Genomic DNA, 25,041 nt, shown 5'->3' with positions numbered 1-25,041 from the left:
CTGATCCCGAGAATCAGGATTGACTAATTAGATGGAAGGGATATGTGCCCCCGAGGCTTTACACTACGCCAGTGTACCTGGGTTACCTGGGTTTGGAATTATCCGCCAAAGTCTCTCCTTATTGCACATCAACTTGAGATTGAGAGGGCAGCTGTGTCTATCATTATTACTATTTCCTTTCTCTTTTTTTCTTCTGCACAGTCCACGTCGAGGGACCGAGAACCCTTGGGACAACATCTAACCGACTGGATGCCTGAGGCAGAAGCGCAGGTTTAGTGTACATTTTGTGTTCACACAACGGACCGACGTCAGTCCAGAGCAGGAATCTTCGACGTTGCTAGCTGGCTCGGAGCCACATGCAAGCGATGCCTTCATTTGTCCAAAAGAGTTTGTGGCTCCTGACTTGACCCGCAGATTGGCGTTTGCGCAAAGATGTCATATCGTTCCGATTCTCGCAACCGCGCCATCGAAGACCCACGCCAGAGACCGTCGAACCTTGATTAATGAATCTGAAATCCGTTTCGAACTCGGCTCGCTTGGGATGTACTCCACACGGGCCGGGTGATTGGAGGTGATGCTGATCATGCACGTTGTTTCATTCATCGTCGACGCCGCGCAAGTTGGCAGTCGGAGACACATGCACCGAGAACGCCAAGGTCGGCAGGATGTTTACGAATTACGAACGGATGCGAGTTATGTCAAGAGTGGCGTGGTCATGGGCGATCATGATGAGAACCACTGGGGACAGCAGGAAGAATGACCTGAGTGCTCAGAAACTGGACTGCTACAAGAAGCGATGTGAAACAGATATTTCTCGTGTGCCGGGTTTGCAACTGTGGTTCATCTCGTGTTTGCTTTTATAATGCCGATCTAGCTCTGTGAAGTTTTTCATTGCATCTTGTTGCTTTTTTCTGGCAAGCTTGTCATTTTCCCTTCTGGGCTGTTCTGGACTGGGCGTCGTCTCAGGGCAGTGGGCCTGGAGCCTGAACCTGAGCCCTCAGTCACCACTCAGCAGTGACAAGATGCGAGGATTTCCATGACATTTGTCGTTTAACTCGGTCTGACGAGACCCAGTCTACCAGATTATCACCCATTCAGCTGATGGGTATCCATAATTCAATGATAATTCCATTACCATCGCCATTGCCATTTCCGTTCCCTTCTCGCTGGAGTCCCAAGTAACCGGGGACCTGCTCCATACTTGACAGTCTCAATGTCGGCTTCTGGCACCATCAGAGCCGTCCCCGATAGTCTGGATTAATTGCTTCGAGCCAGCAACTCTAGCTCATCCTGCAGGTCATCTTGTCTTTCCTTGACATTGCTTAGTGCCCTACCTACTTAATACTGCACCGCACTCCGCCGGGGGTCTTCAGTCTAGAGGGCCTCCACACTTCTCCCTCGTCTCTAACGTCTATCGGGACATCCGCCAGAGCTGTAGTAGGCAGGAAGGGAAGAATGCTGGATTGGGCACCATGTCTACAGAGTCAATGAGTCGTGACCGACCCGATATCTTAAACACCGTCAACCTTGTTACGCAATGTCTCTGTATCCCGATTGTCACGCTCTTCGTCGGCCTGCGGTTCGGCATTCGTGGGTGGTATAGACAGTGGGCTGGGGCTGAGGATTGTATGTTCGCCTTCTATAGCTGCAAGTTACAGGAATACACCGTACTAATGGGAGCCTCTAGGGACATGTTTCGCCGCGTGGGCAAGTACACCATTTCTCGATTACCGTGCTCTGTTAACCAGCCTAGATCCTGTTCATGGGCTACTGCGCCATTGCCATTGTTGGTACGTACCTCCCTACCTCCTCCTACCTACTGCCACTATCATCAAGCCCATCCTAACATCACACAGTCGGCAAGTACGGTGGCGGTTACCACTACACCGACGTCTCCTCGACTGATATGACGCTGTTTCGCAAATTCTGCTACATCGCAACAGTCCTCTACTGCCCGATGGCGTTACTCACAAAAATCGCCCTGTTATCGATCCTCGTGCGCATCTTCTCCCCCTACAAACACCGTGTGCGGTTCATCTACGGCTTCCTCGCCGCAATCACTATCTACTATGTGATCGCGGAAATCGTCAAGATTCGCATGTGTGATCCTGTCCCGGGGTACTGGACGCTTGATCCACATGCGAAATGTCTGGACCAGCGCGCGGCGCTCATCGCCGACAGCGTGATCAGCATGGTCTCCGATATACTGATTCTGGTCTTACCGCTGCCGTTGACGTGGTCGTTGCAGATGTCGCGGAACAAGAAGTTGCGAGTCGTTGGTATGCTCTCCGCTGGTGGTCTTGCGACGGCGTTCAGTATCTATCGTCTTATCCTTGTTCTGCGCGATGGGAGTTCGCCAGATATAACCATCTTCTTCGTCTGCGTGATTCTATCCGGGTATGCCTTTCCCTTCTCAAGCCCGGCGGCGGATGACCCGCTTGCAGCATTATTTCCATCCTCCACAGTAGATAGGGCTAGGGTACTGACTGACTGCGTACAGAAACGCCGAAGGAGGCGTGGGCCTAATCTGCGCCTGCCTTCCGTCACTAAACATCCTGATCGCCAAGGTGCGCAACCACAGTTACCGCTCGAAATACGGATACTACGAGCAGCAAAGCGGAGACGTGCAGCTGTCCAAGGTCAAGGGCGGCACAAAGAATGGGGCGTCGGTAAATCTGTCGCGTCGGGATCCCGAGGAGCAGGACTTTGTGTCGGATGAGAGCGGCCTGATCAGCCACGCGGGAGCCGCGGGGGATGTTGCTGTTGTTGATCGTCATGGAGATCCAGCTGGGAGGAGGAGTAAAGGAGGGATTCACAAGACGGTGGATGTGCAGCAGACGGTGGAAGTTTTGGCTGGACGTGTGCAGGCGGGGAAGAAGGGTTCAACGTACTGAATTGATATATAATATATTATGCCTAAATAGGTATGGGATGGCTTGGTTTGGATTGGATTCATTCGGGTTTGTCCGGGTTTGGGTTGTGGTATTGTATATTCTAATTAGATGTTGGAAGGATGGTTATCTGGAGTGAGTTCATCAGGCCTGGAGTGAAGTCAGGGACTTCGCCCTCACTATTGCTATATCTCCAAGATCTGATTATGACCCGCGCGTGCCCGTCCGTACCCTCTTATCCCAGTTCGACGAGTATGAAACGAAGCCCTCTTGGCGTAATAGGGGGACCGCACAAGGCCTGCGCCTACGAGTGCCACGATCCTATACAACTTACGTCAAACCGGGAGACAGTCAGGTACCATGGATCCTGGAAGAAGCGGGAAATGAAACTCTGTTTCTGACTCGTCGACCCCTGAGTCAGTCTCTGAACTCCGACCTCTTACACTGGCCGGGTTCCTGCAGAGTTCTATGAAGGGGCCATCGATTCAAGCGTTCTGACTCTGACATGGACACGGATAGGCTCCTGTGCAATTAATCTATGTACCGTTCAAAGAGCAGGAGAATCAAGAAAGCGAAATTAGTATTAAACGTGGAACTAGACTCGTCCACTGAAAGAGTCACTAGAACTGTGGATGAGTGCGGTGACCCGAAAATGTTATAGCTCCAACGGGTAGGCAGCCTGGGACACTATTGGCATTGTACAAGTCCTCTGACTGCGAGTTAGAAGTCACTGACCCCCAATGAGAGCCTCGATCTACCCTCTACTTCCCCGCTCGGTATAGGTGCAGATCGATCCACCCTAGATAACATACTACATCAAACCTCAGCACGCCATCCTAACCGACGGGCGATCACCACTGAATCCAGAAAAAGGGGGAGACTAACCGGAATAAACAGCCACGGAACCTGCTTCTCATACTCCTTCCAAGCCTCGCCATATCTCTCGCGACAGCGCCGGATATCCCTCCTCGCGCGGTGGATGATCATGATCGTAAAGAAGATAGAGTAGAACCACGGAAACGGCGAGTCGAAGCCTGTAATCAGGCCCCACGATATCGCGAAGAACCAGTCGCAGGTATAGTGCATTTTGCGGGCGATACCATCTGTCAGTTGAACAAGCCATCAGTATACGTATCCGGAGAATAACAGGGACTTAGAATGATTATTGGACGTACACCACCCATCGCAAAGGATCAACCCCCCATCAGCCGTCTTGATGGTCTTCGGGTTTTTGACACTGCGCCAAGGGAGCTGCGGGAAGGACTTGCGGTCAACACTTGCGCCGCGCTCTTCAGCGCGGAAGACATTCTTCTGGCTGTTGCAGGTGTCCCAGATCCAGTAGAAAAAGAGGTACAGTCCCGCCCAGATGATCAGAGTTACCGGGTTCCACCGGTAGGTTGAGGGATCGTGGTAGGCTAGGTATAGGGTGCAGTGGCAATAGCTCATGGGAACGCCGGCGAGATTCCAGAAGATGAGCATGAAACCCCATTTCTCGTAGTACATATCCCTAGAGACCCAAGTATCAGCTTTCTTGATTCTCGGGGCTAAAAGACATAATCTTGACATACCAGCTCGGAATTATTAGGTCCTCTCCCTTCGCACAAGCATTGGTGTAAAGGAAGTGAGCCATCAGCAAGAAACAGACTTCGCCAGAGACAAACCCCAGCTGTTCATACTGCTTCAACGCCGTCGCGAGCGTCAGAAGAAACAATATGAACCAGGGGATTCGCACCTCAAAAAACATCTTCATATCGATCCACTTGAAGAGTCTCGGGTTGAGTTCAGCGCCCATGAAAAAGTCATAGATATGGTTTCCAGTCATCCTGTGCTGAGCACCTCTCGCCAGCGCAGAGACGTATGCGATGACCGAAACCATCCACCCCGACGCAATCGCGACAGACATGATCGGGCCGAATTCGGTGATGAGTGCGTCAAGACGGAAGATACCAGTGAAGTGCAGGCCCAGGGCCAGGCCAATTGTGACGAACCAACTCCAGGCAGCAGAGCAGTAGTATGGGAGCTGGTGTCCATTCAGATGAGGAAGCGGTTTGCCGACGCGGTAGACTCCGGGCAAGTAGAGGTATGCAAAGCCCTCGAAGATGAGGAACGACCAGTAAATAGTCCAGGCCTTTTTGTGTGGGTATGCATGCTCATATGCTAGGTCAACAAAATGCACAAGGAAGTCGGTGATGGACTGGTTGGACTCGGGGAGAGGTAGTTTCCCATCGTAAACCTTTGCGCCGATGAACATATAGTACATCACGAGTGGAAATCCGACCATAAGAGCTGATACTCCAATTGGACCACCGAATTCATAGCGCAGCTTTTCAACCGGTTTTGCTTCGGGTCGGGGCTCGTCGTGAATGTGGCCATGGCGCCGGTTCCTGACCTCAGTGCTGAGCTGGTTAGCTGCACGGCAACTGTGAAAGAGAAAGGGAGGCTACCTTGCGACTGGGGACGACATCCTGCAATTCCTACTCGGGCAATCTAGCTTTGTTTCCGTGCGTTGCAGGTCCAATGTAGAACCATATTTCAGTTTTATATCCCCTACACCATATAGTTGCGGGCTCCGTGCTCGCCGCGGAGTCCGCGGCCGGCCCGGACACATTCGATGCGCACTCAAATTCCATCCCCGATTCCATCCCCGATTCCATCCCCTTTATAACTATAATTATCACAGATCGGTATTGAATAACCAAAACGAGTGCATTGGCCTAGATCGCATTGGCCCATCAAGAATTGTGTTCTGGTGGTTCGATTCGGCTGGGAAACCGCCGGTCTGGACAGGATTGTGTTCAGAAGCCTCTCAACAGCCGGGCCCTGCGCTGTTCTGACATCAATACATCACGGATCGGAAGACAGGTCTTCGTGCCTTAGCGTTTCCAGTGCAAGGAGACTGGATCTAGATGGAGGCTGCGCCATTGCCTCTGATGTCAGCCAAACTCAGCCCCGATCTGATATTCAGGTACGTACCTAACTTGGAATTCGATGACGCCATTTCTCATACGCGAACAGTACAGCACATAGGCTTTATTCGACTGTAGCCGACAGAGAACTGAAGATAACTGCAATGTGAGGTGGCCATAGTCCATAATTCCTTGTCAACCTCGACCAGCCTCATTTCTCACAGCCCATATCATCGACCTTCGGGTAACTAGTGGCTATCGTGCTCCGAGTAGAAAGTATCATGACGAGTGCAAGGCCAGAAAATGTGGCTCAATGTTGACTGTTTCATAAAAGAAAAAAAACTTGGTCATTCCGTAGATTATGAGGTCTTGGAATGGATTCGGCAAGAAGACAACCACCGGTGAGTGAGTCAGCTAAGCGCGGCAGCCACTACAAATCTAGCTACCTAACAAGATTAAGAACAAGAGCGCAACTTCCGAGTCCTCGCCACGAAAGAGATGCGGGGTGGCCTGTTAGATTCTTGAAATTTGGAGCACGAGTTCGTCCTGGTTCCCTGGTCCAGTAGTCACTAAGGCTAAATGATCGTCTACAGCGAATCCTATACACAATGCTAGTACTGAAATGCCCGCTTCGAAAAAGCGCTTGGAAAAGCTTTGGACTAAGACGAAGCGGGGTAAAGAAAGGAATTATTGAATCCTAACCCGCGCTAATTTATTCGCGTGCGAATCTGCGATGATTTTCTTCAGCATCTGAACACGACCACAAGAGCGACCCTTCTCCATTTTGCCCTTGTTCTACTGCTACAAGATGCAGTGGAGAATATGGTGAAGAGGAAATATGAACTGTAATAGCAGCGCTGTTTGTTGAAGTTGCGATGTGACCTCGAATCCTTTCCCACGTCAAGGTGAAGCCGCCCGCTCGAAACGGAATCATATATGCGGATGGCGGTGGCACGTAGGAGTTGGGACAGCGGTCTCTTAGTCTACCCCACGAGATAATGCAACCGATTGCTGCAGTCCGTATATTACCGGCATTAAGAGACTGGAAGCGGGCGGAGATCGACCTTACACTAATCAAGGAAATTAAGCTCAAGTCCAGCACTTGTTGCCAGCTTCGTAATCGGCTTTCGTCCGCCATGAACTCATACGGCGTACGGTTACGCGTCGTCGAGGTTGAGAGAGTGGTGGAGGCGAATTTGACGTCTCCAGAACGACGATCTTGGCTCCTCAGATTGTTATTCGGTGATCTATGTATAGGGCTGTCGAATCTACTCCAGCGTAGATTATCGAGTCGACCACGATCAGTATACTCTGAGTAGACAATTGGGGTACGAAACGGGCGTACGAGACGGGAGTACGGAACGTTACTTCCTCTTTGCGTAATCTTGGATACCGACTTGGGTATACAATAGTCTTTAAGAGCTCAGAGAGGACGGACAACAAATCCGATCCGATCCTGAATGGTTGGATAAGGCGCAAGGGCCCTGCATCGGTTATTGGACGGCCATGCACGCGAGCCTGCAACAAGGAGTACAGAATAATACGGAGTTCTGTATATTTGGCTGTATATTTGGCTGTATATTTGGTTTACCAGCCCACTGATCTTCTGGCTTCGCCAGTCACAGTGGCTCGAGTAGTGGCTCGAGTGCTCGCTCGGGGTCCCCAGGCCCCAATAGTTAATGGGAGACGAACTCTCTGGGCGCCACCTGCAGATGCGTCTGAACCTACTTCGAGTGCTGCGCACAATGCAGTGCACACCTGATCAGATTCAGGATCAGTCCTGTCTTGTGAGCCCGCGCAATCACCAGGCAACATATCCAGGCTGAGGTGGCTGTGGCTGTACCTGTGACGAGCTGATGATGACGACTGTACGGGCAACTATATGGAGTAGGGTGCTGGAGACTCTCTGGGACTCTGGGACTCTGGGACTCTGGAGCTCTGGAGATGGTAGATAAGACGAGTCCTTTCATGCGCCACAGACATCACAGGCAGAGAGACGGACGCTGACAAGCCCAACAGTCCACTAGCAGTCCACTGGCACTACTGCAGTCCAGTCCTTCCTCAACCAATCTACGGCCGCCGCTGTTCGCGCCTGCTCCATCTCCACAGTCTGCTAAAAGGAGGTCCCTTATTCGACTCGGGATCGTCCGTCCTCCGTCCCTTATTATCTGGCGCTTGTCTCGTCGGTCTGTTTGCTTGTCTGCAAACATACATATATCCATCTCCTCCGCAATTACTCGGGTCCGGTTGGATTTACACACTCTCTCTTTTCTCTCCTTCCAAATCTCCAAGACTCTCCCTCCGGCCTATGCCTTCTTGCCAACGGTGAACGTTGATGTCTCACTCATAATCACGATTCCCCACCAACACCGTCTACAATGCGCGACATGCCCTCAAAATTCGTCGAAATCCTCGACTTCAAAGATGCGTACCCTCGCATCTCCGACTCAGACGTGCGCCTCGAAGATGTCTTGGCCGACCACGAGGCCATCGTCAGCCGACCGGTCTCCTCAACACATACCTCCAAGGTCAGCCTCGACCGCGAACGGGTGGACCGTGCATGCCCAAGTTCTCCCACCTCGCCTACATCGCCGTCGCAGCGCTGGAAGCGGCTGAGCCAGATCCTCGCCGTCGCGCGGCGGCCAGACTGAGACCAGGTCTGATCGGATCGAATCATTCAACCACGGACCACAATAGACATCGTTCTCAGAGGTCCCCCTCGGGCCTCCTGGCCCCCGGATAGAACGACAACAATCGTCCTTCTTTACGACCGCGACTCCACGAATCACGATAACGATTATGAAGATAGCTAGGAGGCTTGCAAATCCCTACCAGATGACTCTGCTTCGCTTACCGACCCTTTGGCCCTTGATACCCCGTCCATGTTGTATTGCATAGATTGTGTGTCGCTCTCCTTTGCTTGTACCTTATAAAAAGTGTAGGGATGCGCTGCGCGGATAGTCCAATTTACAATCCCGTGGGATCACCCACACCGCATTCGCTGGCGACGAGGCTCGCTGACTCGCTTGTCTGAAGACACGTCCTATATCAAACATTCCAGCGTAGAATATGCAGTGATGCCTGTCTGTACTACCTTTTAAAAGTTCGGTGTCACCCTCCTGGCATAATGCAATGGGGTCTTTGTCGAGGTCGTACAGTACCGGCGCAATGATCCAGATCATCCTACTTCCGCGGATAACGCACGAGCTGAGCTCACGGCCAGGGGAGCTGCCATGAACAACATCGTAACCAGGACTGCGAGATGGGCTGGAGAATTATTACCGAACAGTCGGGGTTTACCGTCGGGGAATCACAACTTGGAAACGGTTGCCAAAACTTGGAAACTGAAACCTCGTCGGAAGAAACCCACTTAGATGGAACCCCAGCCTAACTCGTAAGGCCCTGCGCACGGCGATAATGGAGCATGGGCAATGGAGATTCGGCGATCGGCAAGACCCGCAGTTTCCTCCACACCCAATGATTCTCGGCATTTTCTCGAACTTCCTTAACTGTCACCAGTGAGATACCAGCAACGGGGCCTGGAGCAAATGTCGCGTATAGTGTTTGTAGATCATGCCTAAACACGCGCAGATAACGCATAGGCGGTGAGCACTGAGGCCGTCCAGCAAAGCATAGCGTATGGAGATCTTGGAAAATTTGGGACATTGTACGCAGAGTGCAGTGTCAAGACTTCAGAGTTTCATCCTGGAAAATAGTTAAGCCGACGCTTCGGCATGAGATCTGCCATCACATGCACGGGAGCATTGGGGCTTGCAGCTGAAGAAAGACGCGCACGAAAAGGAGCTTGAAGGTTAATGCACTTCGAGTTACTAAAGTTAACAATGGAGATTTACCCCGCAGCCAAATGAGATCTAACAGCTGGAGTCGCCGGACTGAACGCAAGATATTCGTGTCGTGTGGACGGTCTCGGGCCTCTCAACTGTAGGCATATCGGTCGGTTGGTGGCACTTAGCTGACACATAAGCGCACCCTGCCGCGTTTGGTTTCGTTGGGCCACCGTTGTAGAACAGGGATAGCTGTGATTTAGTCAATTGTTTCGAGTTTGCTTCAGCACGAAACAGTTTAGGCGGTGAAGAGCGAGTCTCAACCATCGGAAGCTAAACCCTTTTGGCGAATCACCAGCCCCGCATCAGCCACAAAACATGAGAATCGCGTCCAGAGCAACGATCTACTCAGCCCTGAGAGCATCAACACTAGACTAGATCAGTCAGTCTCTACGTCGGATCCAGATTTGTTGTCTCACTCACCACTGCGTAGCAGACACAAAATGTCAACGCCAAGTAGCAAAACGAGAGCCCCGCGCACTGTCTTCGAAGAGCAGCGCGAGGAGCTGGTCAGGGAGATTGCGAATGTGAGTGGCACGAACATCGGATGCTCTCTCCACGGCTAGTCGGCTAATCGCACCTAAATGTCTCCAGGGCATGGAAGAAGTCCTAGCAAACATCAACCGGCTGAGTCGGAACCTGGACAGCGTCATTGCGGTACGTTACCCCGTCAATTCAACATAAAACTTGAGCAACAATACGTGGAACCATCAGTCAAGGCGCGGGCTCATTATGAACCAGGTCGGTAACGAATTCGGGTCTGTCGAGGCGCTCTGGTCACAGTTTGAGACTTTCATGGGCCGATCACAGGAGGAAGTCGAAGGGAATCTTCGACAGAAGGAAGAGCAGGATGAGGGTCAGAGCGAATTGCATCAGTAATGACGGCGACATTCCGAATTGATACGAATAATGACTTTTCTATTCTAATTCTATACATTGCTGAGTCCTCACGTTGATGTTTAACTTTATCCTCATATCCATTTCTAGAAACAGTGGGTAACAGAACAGTTTCGTCATTTGTGTTAAGTACATGGGCAGCCGCATGCGCCAAAACACCTATCCCATGCATGCTAAAGTGCGGCCTTCAGCCGAGTCGAGTTCATGGCCACATCACTAATAAACACATAAATCAATCGTCGCCAAGGGTAACAGTCAGTCGAGGGCGAAAGGGAGGGGTACATTGTTTGGGTCATGAGGAAACATAAAAAACTCTGAAGGTTCGCAACAGAAGAAGAAAAGAAATAAATGGTGTGAGAATACCAACACCTCGACAGCCATATTGGCGTGTCCAGGCTGGGGACAAACAAACGCGGATAAAGTAACAGGTCGGACATCGCTCCGATACTTTTATCCAAATTCAGGGACAGGAAGAAAGCAACGGGAAAACAACGAGAAAACAAGGCGAGCTTGCTCAAGTGAGACGTCAAAGCAACCAGGCTTTGTATTCGTTTTAACATAATCGAAGCTGAATTTGCTGCGCCGCGAGAGAGAATCTGAAGACAGGAGGCTCACAGAATCTTGCAGCTGCGCTTCTTGATCTTCTTACCACCGATGGGCTTGCCACCAGGTTTTCCGGAGGATGACGGTAGGCGAGTGTCCCAGTTTTGCTCCTCGAGGGACACGACAGTGTCCACTGCCAGTTGAAAAACAGAGTCGACACCTCGCATCTCCTTACTGCTGCACTCTACATACGATGCATTCATCCGGCCGGCCACCGCCTGACCTTGCTCCGGCGTGACGGGCGTCAAGCCTTGTGTCTTTAGGAGCTCGATACACGTTCGCTTGTTGCGCAGGTCTGATTTCAGCCCAACGAGGATAATTGGGGTCGTAGGGCAGAAATGCAACACCTCGGGATACCACTGTCCTCGTTAGATAATCCTAGCGCGAAGGTCGGGGGTCTAACCTTATCCATAACGTTCTCAAGAGATGCAGGACAATCAATAGCAAAACAAACAAAGAGAAGGTCGGTCTCGGGATATGAGAGAGGGCGCAATCGGTCGTATTCCTCCTGGCCAGCAGTATCCCAGAGCGCCAACTCCACAGTTTTCCCAGACCTTCTATGAAGCGTTTGTGTGATATAGTTTTCAAATACCGTCGGGACATATTTCTGCATCCGTCAGTATCCCATAATTAGCTCAAAGGACGATACGTACTTCTGGAAAGTAACCCTGCGAATAACTAATCAACAGACAGGTCTTCCCACAACCTCCGTCTCCCACCACCACGAACTTCTTGGAATAGGCTGGCGGCTGGGTGATATTTGTCGCTTCCGATACCCTCCCACTGGACATGCTGTTATCTGTACTGACTGTGCCGTTGCTCACTCTAACACTCTGGCTGCGCATTCGGTTCTGCCGCGGAGCCACTGACGGCGGAGGAGTGACGAGAGAATGGCGGCGCGACGTCGCATAATATTGGTCATCGTACATTGAGCCAGACATGATGGCGGACGGAGATTTCTCTGGAATGTGCCACCCAGGCGAACGGATTCGTCAAATAATCGGCGAAAATACGATGGGAAGTATTGCCCGAGGCTCCACAGCCAGCACGTTCAAGCTGCAATAATTGAGAATGCGATACGGCGTGTTGACGAGAAGGAGGAAAAGGGTTCCGACGTCCTGAGGAATAGAAAAAATCCAAATGCGACTTCAAAACAAAGACAAGAAAGAAGCAAAGGGATGGTTGGCCTGCTCGCTATCTTGAATAATAAGGTATGGCGACTTTACGAGGAGTGAGGCTGGGCTGGGGTCTGGTCTGAAACCCCCAATAGCTGTTTACAGGCGGACGGCTGCCATGGCAACCTTCAACGCCGCGGCTCCAAACATGGGCGCATTTGCGACAATGACCTCAATTCTCAGCTCCCGCCTGTTACGCCTCTCAGTCTAGTCCAATCGCAATAAGCGTTCCTCGATCTGCTCACTATTTTTAGCAGATTCATCATACTTTGCCGCCCCGGTTGGCTGAGGCCCCTTGGTCGAGTCGTTTCGTGAGACGCGTATGAATTCCTGGCCCTCGGTCTCGCCCATCTCGAGCCGCCATGATCTCATCACCACCCCATCACGCCCACTTGATTGCGGCATATCTTGGTCGTCCGTGCCTGAATTCGCTCCGATTCTCGGTTCGATCTGGGGATTAAGCCTTCCGCGAACCCTCACTGAGTACGCAATCCTCAACAAGGGACCTCAAGGGGCCGTTTTTTCCTTGTTTTGCCGCAAAGAGGTAAAGTTAGAGTTGGAACTTGGGAACGAGATCTTGCTGAGATGTCTCCTCCCTGGCATTATAGTCTTTCAGGAGTAGATCTAGACGGAATCCAAGGTTTTTCTGTTGGCTACAAGTCATTTATCTGTTAGATTGTTTACTACCGTACAGAGTTCTCCGTACTGCTACAATGCCCCCTCTATCAATTTAAGGACCGGCCTGTTGCCTATTGGTTTTGATGGCCTAGCGCAATATATGGTAACACTATAGATGAAGGCGACCAGCACGTTCCTGCCCCACGTGCTGTTCCTGACGTTGGAATATATCTTCGCCTCCGCACGGACTGCCATATATCCCAAGCGTGGTTTCCCCAGTCACCATGAGGGTCAGTACATATAATTTCATCTTGTATCATCTTCCCAACAAGCAGTGCAGTTCAAATCTCAACCCCCAAGCATCAGAAGCCCAATACTCAGGCAATGGGCCATTCCACATTATGCTACTCGCTGTACGTTTAAGTGCAAGCATATACAAGAGCAGACTTGGCATTTGCACAGCCACCCAGCTTAATATTACCCCATACTTTCGACCACTGGGAGGGCGAGCTAGCAGTTGAGCAATGACCTCGAAAAGAAACCGGAATTGCGATCATAGATCTCCAACATGGTTCCCTCCCGCTCAACCGCCGCTGCGCAAAGACCACGAATGCGGCTGAGTAAGCGCACAGCTTGACATCGACATGAATGCCAAGAGTCAGCCTGTCCATCACCGCGGGATTCATTTCTAGATTTCTCTCTTTGCGAGACAGGTCACTTACTTGCTGATCCCGTCTCCTTTTCGCGTGAAAGCTTGGTTTCCGTCCTTGGAGAAGCACCCGCCTATTTGCTTCGTCCATTCCCCGTCGCAAGGGCATGCCGCAGATCGATGGGAGGAGCTCCTCTTTGCGCAACACATCGACTTGAATCGTCATTGACACCATGGGCCGCCCGGTAGTGGAGGGCCAGCCGGACGCTGGGTTGAGGAGTTTAGATCATTGTACGCAAGATTTCTGACCATATCCTTACTGGATCTGAAATTGACTTCTTCATGCTCTAGATCGAAATCAACTCCCTCCTTGGCGATACTGGCCCCGACAAAAGCTTCTCCCGTTGATACGATATGAGACCCCTTACCTGGCTTGGTGCCAGGAGAAGATCCGTACCCCGGCATTGGATTCGTATTTCGCATTCACAGCGAATCTCGGAACTCATACATTCTTTATGGTCTTTCTGCCGATCTTCTTTTGGAGCGGCTATCCAAGCTTAGGCCGGGGGTAAGTCGTCAAGGGAATTCATTGAAGCGATTAATTGACCCGCTTTGGTGGCTAACGGTGCGCTTCAATTAGAATGGTCCATTTACTGGCTTCCGGCGTGTTCTTCAGCGGCTTCATTAAAGACCTTCTCTGTCTCCCACGGCCGCTGTCTCCTCCTTTACAGCGAATCACAATGTCTGGCTCCGCGGCGCTGGAATATGGGTTTCCTTCGACTCACTCAACCAACGCCGTATCGGTCGCGGTATACGCTCTTTATTTGTTGAACTCGCCCGACTCGACTTTGAGTGACGGCCTAAACTTCTTCCTCCAAGGCATTACGTATCTCTATGTTACATCGATCGTCTTAGGCCGTCTGTACTGCGGTATGCACGGATTCTTTGACGTTGTCGTTGGGTCGGCGTTGGGTGTTCTACTGGCTGTTTTACATTGCACTTTCGAGACCGCTATAGATCACTACGTCCAGGTTGGTAGCGGAAAGCAGGTCGCACTCGTGGTTCTTGTCATCTTGGCCCTTGTCCGCATCCATCCTGAACCCGCAGACGATTGTCCATGTTTTGATGACAGTGTTGCTTTTGCGGGTGTAATGATCGGTGCACAGGTGGCATACTGGAATCTGGCGCGAGCGAATGCGACCTGGACCAACCCGCATCCAGCAACTCTTCCCCATTCAAGGTATGAGAGCCTCGGCTGGGTAACTATGGGCCTACGTTTTCTTATCGGGGTTGTGCTATTATTTGTATGGAGGGAAACCATGAAGCCCACCCTGTTACGCATTCTCCCGCCTGTATTCCGCGGGTTGGAGAAGCTCGGATTGGTCCTACCTCGCCGCTATTTTACAAACGCCTCGTGAGTTAATCTTCAGGAGTCATTAATTGCGGTCCGCTAAATCATATACAAGGCAATATACAACCGTCCCCTCTCAGCTAAAGGACCACGAAGTCATGCCCAGCTTCTCCGATATCCCCTCCATCGTGGACAATATCCGCCATCCGAGGCGCCGCGCAATTTCAATTGGCCCGCAATCAGAAGCCGACGCCTACGAGACTCTCGCATACCGTGAGAAGCGCAGGCGCGACAGTCTCTCTAGCCCATACCGAGGGTCTCCGGCAATAGATGCCAACAACGATGACGCCTCGACTTCTGGTACAGCCTATCCGAAGCTATCAAGGAAGCCGTCCAAGCTGGACGAGTATGAGCACATGATGGGGAGGGGTACGACCGCTATCGACAGATCTCAGTCTCCGGAAGGCACTGAGCCATTCCCTGAGTTCGTCGACCATGAGCGCGACGAAGAAGAGCTATTTGCGCAGATAAAACGTCCTCGTGTACGATACGATGTTGAAGTTGTCACGAAACTGGTTGTATATTCAGGTGAGCCGACTTCTGTTTTCACATGCCGTTCTTAGTATGGTGCTGACTGTCGTTCAGGAATCGCTTGGATTGTCATTGATGGCGCTAATGTGTTGTTTGAATGGATCGGACTGATGTCGAGTTGAGCAGCACGACGAATTCACGACAATAAGGTCAGAAGGCGCAGGCTTGCCAACTGTCATGTACATACCTTGGTTCTTGCTCCCGATTTATGATAGATTGTGATTGGCCAAATAGTCTCTATAGACTTAACGAATATGATCTTTACCCTAATAATACTGTACCTCTTATCCTGAGGCTCGTGGTGCGGCTAAATGGCGGGTCCCAATCTCACGTGACATAAGGGAGCGCACCGCCCGCACTTCGATCTCAGCCAACCTGCGGGCAGCTTCTTTCCTATTTTGTCTAACACACCTCTTGGTCTTCCTAACAGTCCGCGATTTCTTCCTAGTATCCTCTCATCCTCTTCTTAACCGCCCATTCTTCATGGAGATATCTCAAAATTGGGCGATTCTTGCGACCAGCTTTGTTGTATTTCTCTTTCGAAAGCTTTCAGTTGCCGCGAGTTTTCTCGTGTTGTTAACCGCGCTTTCATTTCTCGACTCTTTGTCGACACCGTCGCAGATACCCCTCCTCCTTCAATTCATTTTATTTCAACCTCAGTCTCGCACCATCGCACGCCATGGATTTCGTTACCAATGGCCAGCCCTCTCCTAAGGATACAGTTATGAACGACGCGTCTCCGTACGACGCTCTTCATCATCAACGAACTAATCGGCAATTCACTAGCGAAGACCTGGCTGATCCTAACTACGTCCCTAACCCCGTCCCATTCGGCGCGAAGAAGATAACGCCTGACGAAACTCATCGCCCTTTCTACCATATACATTCGAGAAAGCCTAGTCAAAGGCCTGATATGGTCCTGAAGCATCAGAAAACAGCTTACAGCACGACCCGAAGGCGTTATGATTCACTCTCCCCACCCCAATTCCAATTCACACGAGGACGAACTGGATCCCAACATGAACAGGCACCACTTGTGTTGCCCCGCGTCAATGAGATTCAGCCCTACCGATTGACCGCAACGACCGCTTCTCGATTGAACGCCACAACCTACAGCAGTAGTCTCATGAATCCGATGCGCTCGTCTGGACACGACTCGATACTTGGGGCTGGTCTTCGTGGTCGTGACCGTCCGCTCTCGCTGTTCGGATCCGAGGCTTCTCGCCAAGCTGCGATGATCCGACCTAGGAAGCGCGACCGCGAAGGCAATATCCTCGACACTACGGGCAGCATATTTGTCCGCAACAACAATGCCAATGATGGGCGCAACAATGACCAACAGCATATCGCGTCAGCCGACGCTGATAGTCCCGTTTTGAAATATTGCCGTGGTGGCACAGAGTCATCATTTAGTGCTGCTGTCGATAATATTAAGAAAGTAAATGGGGATCCAGTTCAACCTTTGGCGCAACGCCCTTCCTTCCACTGGCAGCGCGCTTTGCCTTCAAAGACGACCGACCCCGCAACTCCTGGTAAGCAAACAGGAAGCTCGACTGCTACAGGCCGTATTCCTGGCTGCTGGCCATCGGCATCGAAACATGGTTCGATGCCGCTACTTCCTGAGCCACAGCAGACCGCTCAGACGCAGCACCAAACCGAGTCTCCTGTAACTTCCCAAGAGATATGTGGCCAGGTCGACTTGCCCAGCAATGCAAATCCGGAGCCGGCCACCGTTAACCCTGACCAAGCTATTCTGGACGAAACTCCCTCTTGGACTCAACACTATTCTGGCGTTTATGGCACCCTACGGATAGCTTACTCTTTCCAGTGTGGTATGGTGCAGACTGTTGCAAATGCATTCCATGTTGCACTCGCTGCTGCCAGCACTATAACCCATCAAACGCAACAGGCGCTGGGAACTGTAACACAGCGGGTCATGGCCATGTACAGACAACGTCGCTTTGATCGTGCGCGTTCGCGTGCTCGTGCAAGCCCTGCCGCTCCGGCTCGGCAACCTCCAACTACAATAGCCTCTCCTGCTCGTGTGAACGTTGCGACACTGCCGCCTGGGCAGCAGGAGCGTGTGCGAATCAACCAGTGGCGTAGACGTCGAGGATTTCCTGTCAATGAAGAACTCCCATTCCCGAATATGACAACGCCAATGGGAGCTCTATTCTATGATCCGCAAATAATCACAACATCTTCGCCTAGCGTGCAGCGCAGTCTTGACCTCGTGGTAGATAATGCCTCCGGGGCTACTTTGCACAGGCATCCCGCGCAGCGGCGAACATCTGTGAACGACCGCGATGACAAAAACCGGCCTCAAGCACCCAAAGCTGGGATTCTCAAAAAGAATTCTCTGGTTCCCACCATGAGCCCCGCAACCCGACGTCGCCTCCTTCCTGGATACATCACACCGCGTGACCGTCGGCTTGGACTACAGCACAGGGTCCGTTTCCGGTCTCCCATAGTTCAGCCTTCGCCTTTGCGCCTTCGCCAGTGGGCTAATTCATCCGCCGAGTCGGGACCCGGGCTTGATGAACTGTTGCGCACACAGCTGAACGGAGCCGATGCGCCGTCAACCGTGGCTAGCGATCAGCGTACTGGACCCGATGAACAGCTATACGCGCAATTGGCTGCTTCTCTCGAGCCGTATGTGGATCCTTGGGCGCAGCCGCGCGACTTCACCAAAGGTACTCCTAGGTCTGCTGTCAAACTCGTCAAACCCAAGATAGAGCCAGTCCCCGACGGCCGGTCCGAGTCGATTTATGCAAAGGAATATGAAGAGATGCAAAAAATGAAGAAACTGGAGTATGGGCCAGTTGGACGACAGGTCCCTGAGGGTGTTGCCGTGCGTCCTCTCCCGGACAATTGGAAAGCTCGTCTCAAAGACCTCAAGAAGAAGGCGCATTGGGTAGAGGTTGCGACCACCCCGTCCGGCGAGTCTCTGACTCGGGACGACATCGACACATGCCTTACTCCAATGGCTTGGCTGAACGACGAGGTGATCAACTCGTACCTTGGTCTTATCGTTAACCACATGCGCCACGAGAATGGAAACGCGGGTCGTCACGACAAGCCACGCTACCATGCTTTTAATACATTCTTCTTCTCGAATCTCCGAGACAAGGGCTACGACTCTGTCAAACGCTGGGCTAAAAGAGCTAAGATTGGCGGCAAAGATCTTCTGGATGTGGATACTGTTTTCATTCCGGTGCACAACAAGGCTCACTGGACGTTGATTGTTGTAAAGCCATCAGCTAGGACAATCGAGCACTTCGACTCACTTGGCTCTCTCTCGCGCCGTCATGTTGAAACCGTCAAGGGCTGGCTTCGAGGAGAACTCGGTGACTTGTACGACGACGATGAGTGGGAGGTTCTTCCATCGGAGTCCCCACAACAAGACAACGGCAGCGACTGCGGCGTGTTCCTTCTGACAACAGCAAAAGCCGTAGCGCTTAATATTGAACCACTCGCTTATGGTGCCCGTGATACCCCTTTGCTTCGCCAAAAGATAGTAGCCGAACTTATTAACGGAGGGTTTGAAGGGGATTTTACCCCTGACGGTGCGCTCTGAACATTTAATCTTCCCGACTACATCACGACTGAAACGCAAACATGGGAATATATACACACACATATATATGTATATGGAGGAAACGCATTGACCGCGGCCGTATCTATAAATATCGCTAACGGCATTTGTACAGCGACTTTCAACACAGCATACTATATCTGATTTATTACCAGCGACACCTCTACGTTCATGGCCTGCCATTTTCTTCGTCGTTTATGCTTTCCATATTTTTACATTCTCGGTACAACAGAGGCTGGCGTTGGGTTCGGGTTTTGTTCTGGTTTCGGTGTTGGGGTTGAGCCTGGTGCTGGGGTTGGCTTAATTCATGCTTGGTTTTCACTTGGTTTTTTTATTTGGTCCAGGGTTCCCCGGTGTTTCGGCCGGGACTGCAAAGGCAGCGGCGTTTTTGGTCTTTTTTCTGTCTTTAAATACCCGTCGGTGGAGCATTGCTCCCGACATGCGCTTTTCTTGATGCAAATACATATCCTACCTGTTGTGCGGGTGCTGGCTTTTGATCAGGCTCTTCACCCTACACCAAAGCATGCCTCAGGCAATTTCAATGCCAGGACCACTGATAGGCTTTATGCATCTTTCTTGCTTCACTATATCCCCTACCTGTCGTGCGGGCACTGGCTACTTGTTGAATCCATACGACCTAAACGAGCTAAACATCAGATCACGCCACAGGTCTTTCAGTGCCTGCACGACGGGTATGCTTCCAGTCTTACTACCTGTGTACCTACTATGACCACATCTTTATTGACAAGAAGTTAACGTTGCTCCACATCAAATTCGAGAGATAGTAGGCGCACAAAATATTTGTAGATACTCTTCTGGGCCCGACTGAGCTGAGTTATTACACCTATAACATAAATTATACAAGTATAATTTATAGAAGCTTTAGGTAATAAAGGTAAAATTAATCCAAAAATACTGCTGGGAGTTAGAAAGTAGCGCAGCCCTTTGCGGGTCGAACTTTTAATATGTAGCCTTGAGTACGCGGAGGACATCACCCGTAGTTCTATGTGCTAAGTAGTAACAAATCTGGCATTTGGAGTAGTGAAGATGCTCATCATGGTCAGCTGAAGCTACGAACCGTCGCTAGAAAGCGTAGTATTGTACGCTGAACTTAAGTGTTGAGATATAAACGTATTGATTGGTAGATAAAAATACTGCAAGGTACTAATAGCGCTGCATCTTATCCAAGTAGCACGGCCTTTCGCACCTCTCCCCAGCGTCATCACCCGATGTCTGCCTCTTCCTGTGGGAGCTCCTTTTCGTCCGCTCTGAGGGCCGAACTCGATGCCGCTGGCCGGTTTCAATTGGGGCGTCACCTGCCGCTGACGTGTTGTAGGCAATCTCAATCCATTCAATTCCCATGTAGACGCTATCATCCACCTGCATGTCACCCGTCCATAGTCCACCGTCGCTCCACAGGTTCAGGGCGAGGATACTCGGACGATCCGGTACGCTCTTGGAAACGACCGCTTGTAACTCATCATCGGCATACCAGACGGTCTCGTTCGCAAACCAGTCCATACGATGCGTCACCCATTCAGACCAGGGGACCGGGACGGTCGTCACAACCTCGCTCGCACCGGGTATGATAATATCGTTCTCGGCGTCATAGTCTGGTTGGTTCGCGTAGTGGATCGTGTTCGGTGGATCAGACGTCAGGAACTCGACATCAGACTCGCACGTAGCTGAGCGATATGTGAAGATCCCAGCACAAGCACCCTTAGGTACCTCATTGACATCCGGCGTCTCATCCCACGGCCGTCTCGAGATTGCTTCACCCGACATAAGCCTCATACGAACGCGAATTGAGACGTGGAAGTAGTTTCCGTGCTGGCTCTCCACCTCTGCAGAAGACGAGTAGTCCTCTAGCCGAGTTGTACGCAGAACAAGCTGGCTGGCAGCGGGGAGATTAGGATGTTTGGCAAAGAACGCATTCGCGTCGTCGTTTACCATGGGAACCGTGCTGTCCGTCGTCTCCTGCCGACTCCACGACTGCGTCTGCCAATCTTTGCTGAAAGGTGTCTGAGATAGCGGCACCGTTTCCGCTTCCCAATGGCTCACTGTTGAGGGCCCGTAGCCGTCGCTGATGAGGCTCTGCGGGAGAGGGACATCGCGAAAGTCCCAGAATTGGTAGTCGGTGAAGTAGCCCGGCTCATCGCCAGAGACGATGTAGCAGTCGCAAGGGTAGTGACTGGGAATTCTGGGTGCGAGATTGGGAACGTTGGCAGCGGTGGTGGTCAAGGTTGTGTTGGCTGGTGGGAGAACGATCGATACGGTCGATGCTACTAGGGAGAGAACCGGGAGGGGATGGAGCGAAGGTCTGAGCCTCATCTTAGTAAGGGTAGAATAGGAGATGGACCAGATCTGATATCAATAGCTTTGGAACGAGTGGCATTGGGCGCAGTCCATCGTGAGGAGGGGCAGATCCATGATGCTGCGGAGGCGGATCGTACAGCCTAGGGAGACGTCCTTAGGAAGGAGCGTGGTCAGGTGCTTTCCAATATCAATAAAGGACAGTATCCTCAGCTGACATCCATGGTATTCCTCAGAAACCCTCTCCAAGACTATTTCAAGGTTGCTGTCTTCGTGTTGACTGCCAAGGCCCAGTTTGTATGCGAAAAGCGTTCCCCCGCAATGACTTTGGCACGGCTCAACGTTTGTGCTGTTATTCGCAGTCCAACTGAGGTCGATGAGTATATAAAGCAGTCTCCATGCTTAGAAACCGGTGTTAAACTGGTGTTAAATTTTTAAAGTTTTTGTTATTCTGTTTTTAGATTGAATATATCGTAAATATACGAGTCCCGCGCACATTACCTGTCTACTTGTCGTGTTCAAAGGATTAATATATATATCTGTATTTTCAGGAGAGTTGATACTGAAGATTGACCACAACCTTATAAAATCACACCGTTACTACGGTGATGAAATAAATTATTGAATAGGATGTTGTGTAGAAAAGAATTTGCCTGGTTACGGTGGGTTTGTGGTGGATGTTGTTGGAAGGCGCCTGGACAGGTTCACATTGTCCACCGTCTTCTGGTCTGCTTTTCACATCCAGGACTCATCTCTAGCCAAATATACCACTAGCAATCGTCTGATCATAGTTATTGATTGCGGAAATTGCTTTAACGTGAGCTCTCCGCCGAATCGTCGGGGTTCATACTGACACCATGCAGACGCACGATGTCTTCTCGACGCCCGATCTTCTTCAACCCCTTGGCCAGCTCCCAGAGAAGCGAGTTTCCACAGATTGATGGCCTCTCTAAGTTCCATAAGTCTCTCGCCGGCTACAGTCCAACACCACTTACTTCGTTGCCCGATCTTGCCGCCGAACTAGGCGTCCGCGCCGTTCTCGTTAAAGACGAAAGCAACCGGCTCGGTCTACCCTCGTTTAAAGTCCTCGGTGCATCATGGGGTTGTTACCGTGCGGTAGCAGCTTATCTTAATCTGCCGTTGACCGTTAGCCTTGAGGAGATGGCTGCGCGGGCGCAAGAGAAATCGGTGACGCTTTTGGCAGCAACGAAGGGAAACCATGGGCGGGCAGTAGCATTCATGGCGCGTACCCTGGGGATTGAATCCAGAATTTTTGTGTCAGAGACTATGGATGGGCCAACAAAGGATAGAATCAGGTCAGAGGGAGCAAAGGTGACGACGATTAAGGGCGATTATGACGCGGCTGTCTTGGAGGCACTGAAGGTGTCGACCGAGATGGATGGCGCATTGCTCATCCAGGACACCGCATTGGAGGGGTACGAAGAGGTTCCCTCGTGGATCGTAGAAGGCTATTCGTCCATGATGTTGGAGATTGAGAGTCAACTGGCAGAGATAGGTCTGCGCGCCACGGTCATGGTCACGCCAGTGGGAGTGGGGAGTCTTGCGAACACAGTGTCGACGTTCTGCAAGTCGAGAGAGAATCCGATTTCTGTGATCGTTGTTGAGCCCGATACTGCGGCTTGCCTGCACAGTAATCTGCTAGCTGGTAAATTAAGGCGGATAGAGACTTCGTTCACCATTATGGACGGTATGAACTGCGGGACTGTTTCGACGACGGCATGGTCAAACTTGCAGCGTCTTGTAGATGCTAGCGTTACTGTCTCTTGCTACGAGAGCCACCAGGCTGTGGGATACTTAGCCTCGCGCTCAATCAAGGCCGGACCCTGTGGTGCGGCGTCGCTGGCAGCACTGAGACGAGTTAAGGAATGCTCCGAGTCACTACTGACCGAAGATTCGGTTGTCGTGCTGCTGAGCACAGAAGGACCCCGCGACTACCCTATCCCATTGGATGTGTCGTCCGACAATGCTGTTGAGATAGCGAGCACGCTAACGAGAATCAACTCCTCGAACCCCACGCTATCCCTCGCTGACGGCGTAGGAGAAACCCAGATCTGCGATTACCTGCAAGCATGGTTCGCACATCGCGGAATCGAGTCACATCGCGTTGAACCAGTTCCTGGCCGACCTTCTGTCGTCGGCATTCATAGGGGCAGCGGGGGAGGAAAGGCGCTCATGTTCAACGGTCATATCGACACAGTCAGTCTAGCAAGCTACGAGACAGATGCACTCTCTGGCGCAATTGGCACCAGGGGCGGAAAACAGGTGGTCCTTGGCCGAGGGAGTCTCGACATGAAGGGCGGGCTCGCAAGCGCATTAGCGGCTCTTTCAGCGATCAAAGCCAGTTGCGAGCCCTTGCGTGGAGATGTCATTATTGCCGCCGTCTCCGACGAGGAGGACGCATCCCAGGGGACGAGGGACATTCTAGCTGCCGGTTGGAGGGCTGACGCCGCTGTTGTACCTGAGCCTACGAACGAGATTATTGCGCATGCGCACAAGGGCTTCGTTTGGGTGGAGGTCGATATTCTCGGCGTGGCTGCTCACGGCTCAAACCATATCGACGGAGTCGACGCTATTCTCCATGCTGGGTGGTTCCTGCAAGCTTTGGAGAAGCACGCAAGCAGGCTCCCCATTGACGATATCCTGGGGCCGGCGACTCTGCATTGCGGGCTAATCCAGGGTGGAGAGGAGGCGTCCTCTTATCCAGCCAAGTGCACCATAACAATCGAATTCAGAACAATCCCCGGTCAAACACCTCAGTCAATAATATCTGATATCCAGCGCTTGCTGCTTGAGATTCAATCCTCAAAAAGGAACTTCAAGTTCGCAGAGCCCCGGGCTACGCTCGCTCGACCAGCTCACAAGATCGACGTGAACCATCCGCTTATCGAGAGCGTAGCGGATTGTGCGAATATGGTGACTGGAATACGGCCGGGGATTCAAAGTGTGCCGTTCTGGTGTGATGCTGCGCTGCTGAGCGAGGCTGGAATTCCCTCCGTGATCTTTGGCCCAGCAGGGCACGGGCTGCATGGGAAGGAGGAGTGGGTGGAGGTGGACAGCCTTCTCAGACTCCGGGGTGCTTTCGAGAAGTTGATAAGGGATTTTTGTGCCTGATTCCTTTTTGATAGTTGACTCATTCGTATGGCATAGCTCGGCAGCATGTAACGATATTAAGTGACCTTGAAGGATAAAATATAAACAGGCCAGGGGCAAGGTAGCTGATATTCTCTTCAGTTCAGCGTACGCTTGCTGCTGGACAAGATTGGCCCAATTCGGTAACGGCCTAATGTTAGAAGAGCGCGTTGAGGGCTATCATTATGTGTAGACAGTCAGCAAAAATCTAAGTCGAATACTAAATTTTCATTTTTATTCTTATTTTTATTTTTATTTTTATTTTTATTTTTTTTTTTTTTTTGATAATTAGCCGATTCAAGAGTGGATGGGGATTATCTGGTGGTATATGGACGATAGGGCAGCCCGACGAAGAACCGTGGTTTATGATTGGTTCATATGTCCGAGCCTTGAAATTCCGGCAGACATGATGAGTCATCGTCCAACGGCGCTGGCAAGAGCCAAAGCAAACTTCACC

At 51.4% G+C, this 25,041-nt stretch overlaps 9 protein-coding genes across 9 annotated transcripts, besides 1 other annotated feature; 6 read left to right on the top strand and 3 right to left on the bottom strand.

Moving 5' to 3' along the window:
• Positions 1–25,041: part of a sequence feature (contig 1.47 3364..137873(-1)) that runs on past both edges of the window.
• Positions 1,473–3,098, top strand: ANIA_02683 (uncharacterized protein; the record flags this gene model as incomplete). The annotated part of the gene is made up of 5 exons (XM_050612673.1): positions 1,473–1,539; positions 1,604–1,626; positions 1,754–1,790; positions 1,857–2,397; positions 2,501–3,098. 5 exons carry the CDS (start codon positions 1,473–1,475, stop codon positions 2,892–2,894), a joined length of 1,062 nt encoding a protein of 353 aa, XP_050468567.1. The 3' UTR covers positions 2,895–3,098.
• erg4A (c-24(28) sterol reductase) lies at positions 3,708–5,355 on the bottom strand (the record flags this gene model as incomplete). The annotated part of the gene is made up of 4 exons (XM_655196.1): positions 3,708–3,994; positions 4,067–4,398; positions 4,460–5,287; positions 5,336–5,355. The coding sequence occupies 4 exons, from the start codon at positions 5,353–5,355 to the stop codon at positions 3,708–3,710; spliced, it is 1,467 nt and encodes a 488-aa protein (XP_660288.1).
• ANIA_02685 (uncharacterized protein) lies at positions 7,787–8,533 on the top strand. The gene has a single exon (XM_655197.2). It carries the CDS (start codon positions 8,176–8,178, stop codon positions 8,446–8,448), a length of 273 nt encoding a protein of 90 aa, XP_660289.1. The 5' UTR covers positions 7,787–8,175; the 3' UTR covers positions 8,449–8,533.
• On the top strand, positions 10,031–10,521 carry ANIA_02686 (DASH complex subunit DAD1; the record flags this gene model as incomplete). The annotated part of the gene is made up of 3 exons (XM_050612671.1): positions 10,031–10,169; positions 10,237–10,299; positions 10,384–10,521. Exons 1-3 carry the CDS (start codon positions 10,086–10,088, stop codon positions 10,519–10,521), a joined length of 285 nt encoding a protein of 94 aa, XP_050468566.1. The 5' UTR covers positions 10,031–10,085.
• On the bottom strand, positions 10,638–12,083 carry ANIA_02687 (Rho family GTPase rho4; the record flags this gene model as incomplete). The annotated part of the gene is made up of 3 exons (XM_655199.2): positions 10,638–11,501; positions 11,546–11,749; positions 11,796–12,083. 3 exons carry the CDS (start codon positions 12,081–12,083, stop codon positions 11,151–11,153), a joined length of 843 nt encoding a protein of 280 aa, XP_660291.1. The 3' UTR covers positions 10,638–11,150.
• Positions 13,561–15,759, top strand: ANIA_02688 (PAP2 domain protein). Its single transcript, XM_050612670.1, has 6 exons — positions 13,561–13,875; positions 13,936–14,152; positions 14,225–14,824; positions 14,897–14,998; positions 15,051–15,523; positions 15,581–15,759. The coding sequence occupies exons 1-6, from the start codon at positions 13,818–13,820 to the stop codon at positions 15,646–15,648; spliced, it is 1,518 nt and encodes a 505-aa protein (XP_050468565.1). The 5' UTR covers positions 13,561–13,817; the 3' UTR covers positions 15,649–15,759.
• ANIA_02689 (SUMO protease ULP1) lies at positions 15,973–19,103 on the top strand (the record flags this gene model as incomplete). The annotated part of the gene is made up of 1 exon (XM_655201.2): positions 15,973–19,103. Exon 1 carries the CDS (start codon positions 16,206–16,208, stop codon positions 19,101–19,103), a length of 2,898 nt encoding a protein of 965 aa, XP_660293.1. The 5' UTR covers positions 15,973–16,205.
• On the bottom strand, positions 19,874–21,452 carry ANIA_02690 (glycoside hydrolase family 16 protein; the record flags this gene model as incomplete). The annotated part of the gene is made up of 3 exons (XM_655202.1): positions 19,874–19,965; positions 20,200–20,204; positions 20,329–21,452. The coding sequence occupies 3 exons, from the start codon at positions 21,450–21,452 to the stop codon at positions 19,874–19,876; spliced, it is 1,221 nt and encodes a 406-aa protein (XP_660294.1).
• ANIA_10333 (uncharacterized protein) lies at positions 22,305–24,566 on the top strand (the record flags this gene model as incomplete). The annotated part of the gene is made up of 1 exon (XM_655203.2): positions 22,305–24,566. The coding sequence occupies one exon, from the start codon at positions 22,305–22,307 to the stop codon at positions 24,564–24,566; it is 2,262 nt and encodes a 753-aa protein (XP_660295.2).

This window comes from Aspergillus nidulans, chromosome VI, assembly GCF_000011425.1.
Source record: "Aspergillus nidulans FGSC A4 chromosome VI".
In the NCBI taxonomy this organism is placed as follows: Eukaryota; Fungi; Ascomycota; class Eurotiomycetes; order Eurotiales; family Aspergillaceae; genus Aspergillus; species Aspergillus nidulans.
The sequence above is the reverse complement of the archived record's forward strand: the minus strand, read 5'-3'. Positions and strand labels throughout refer to the sequence as shown.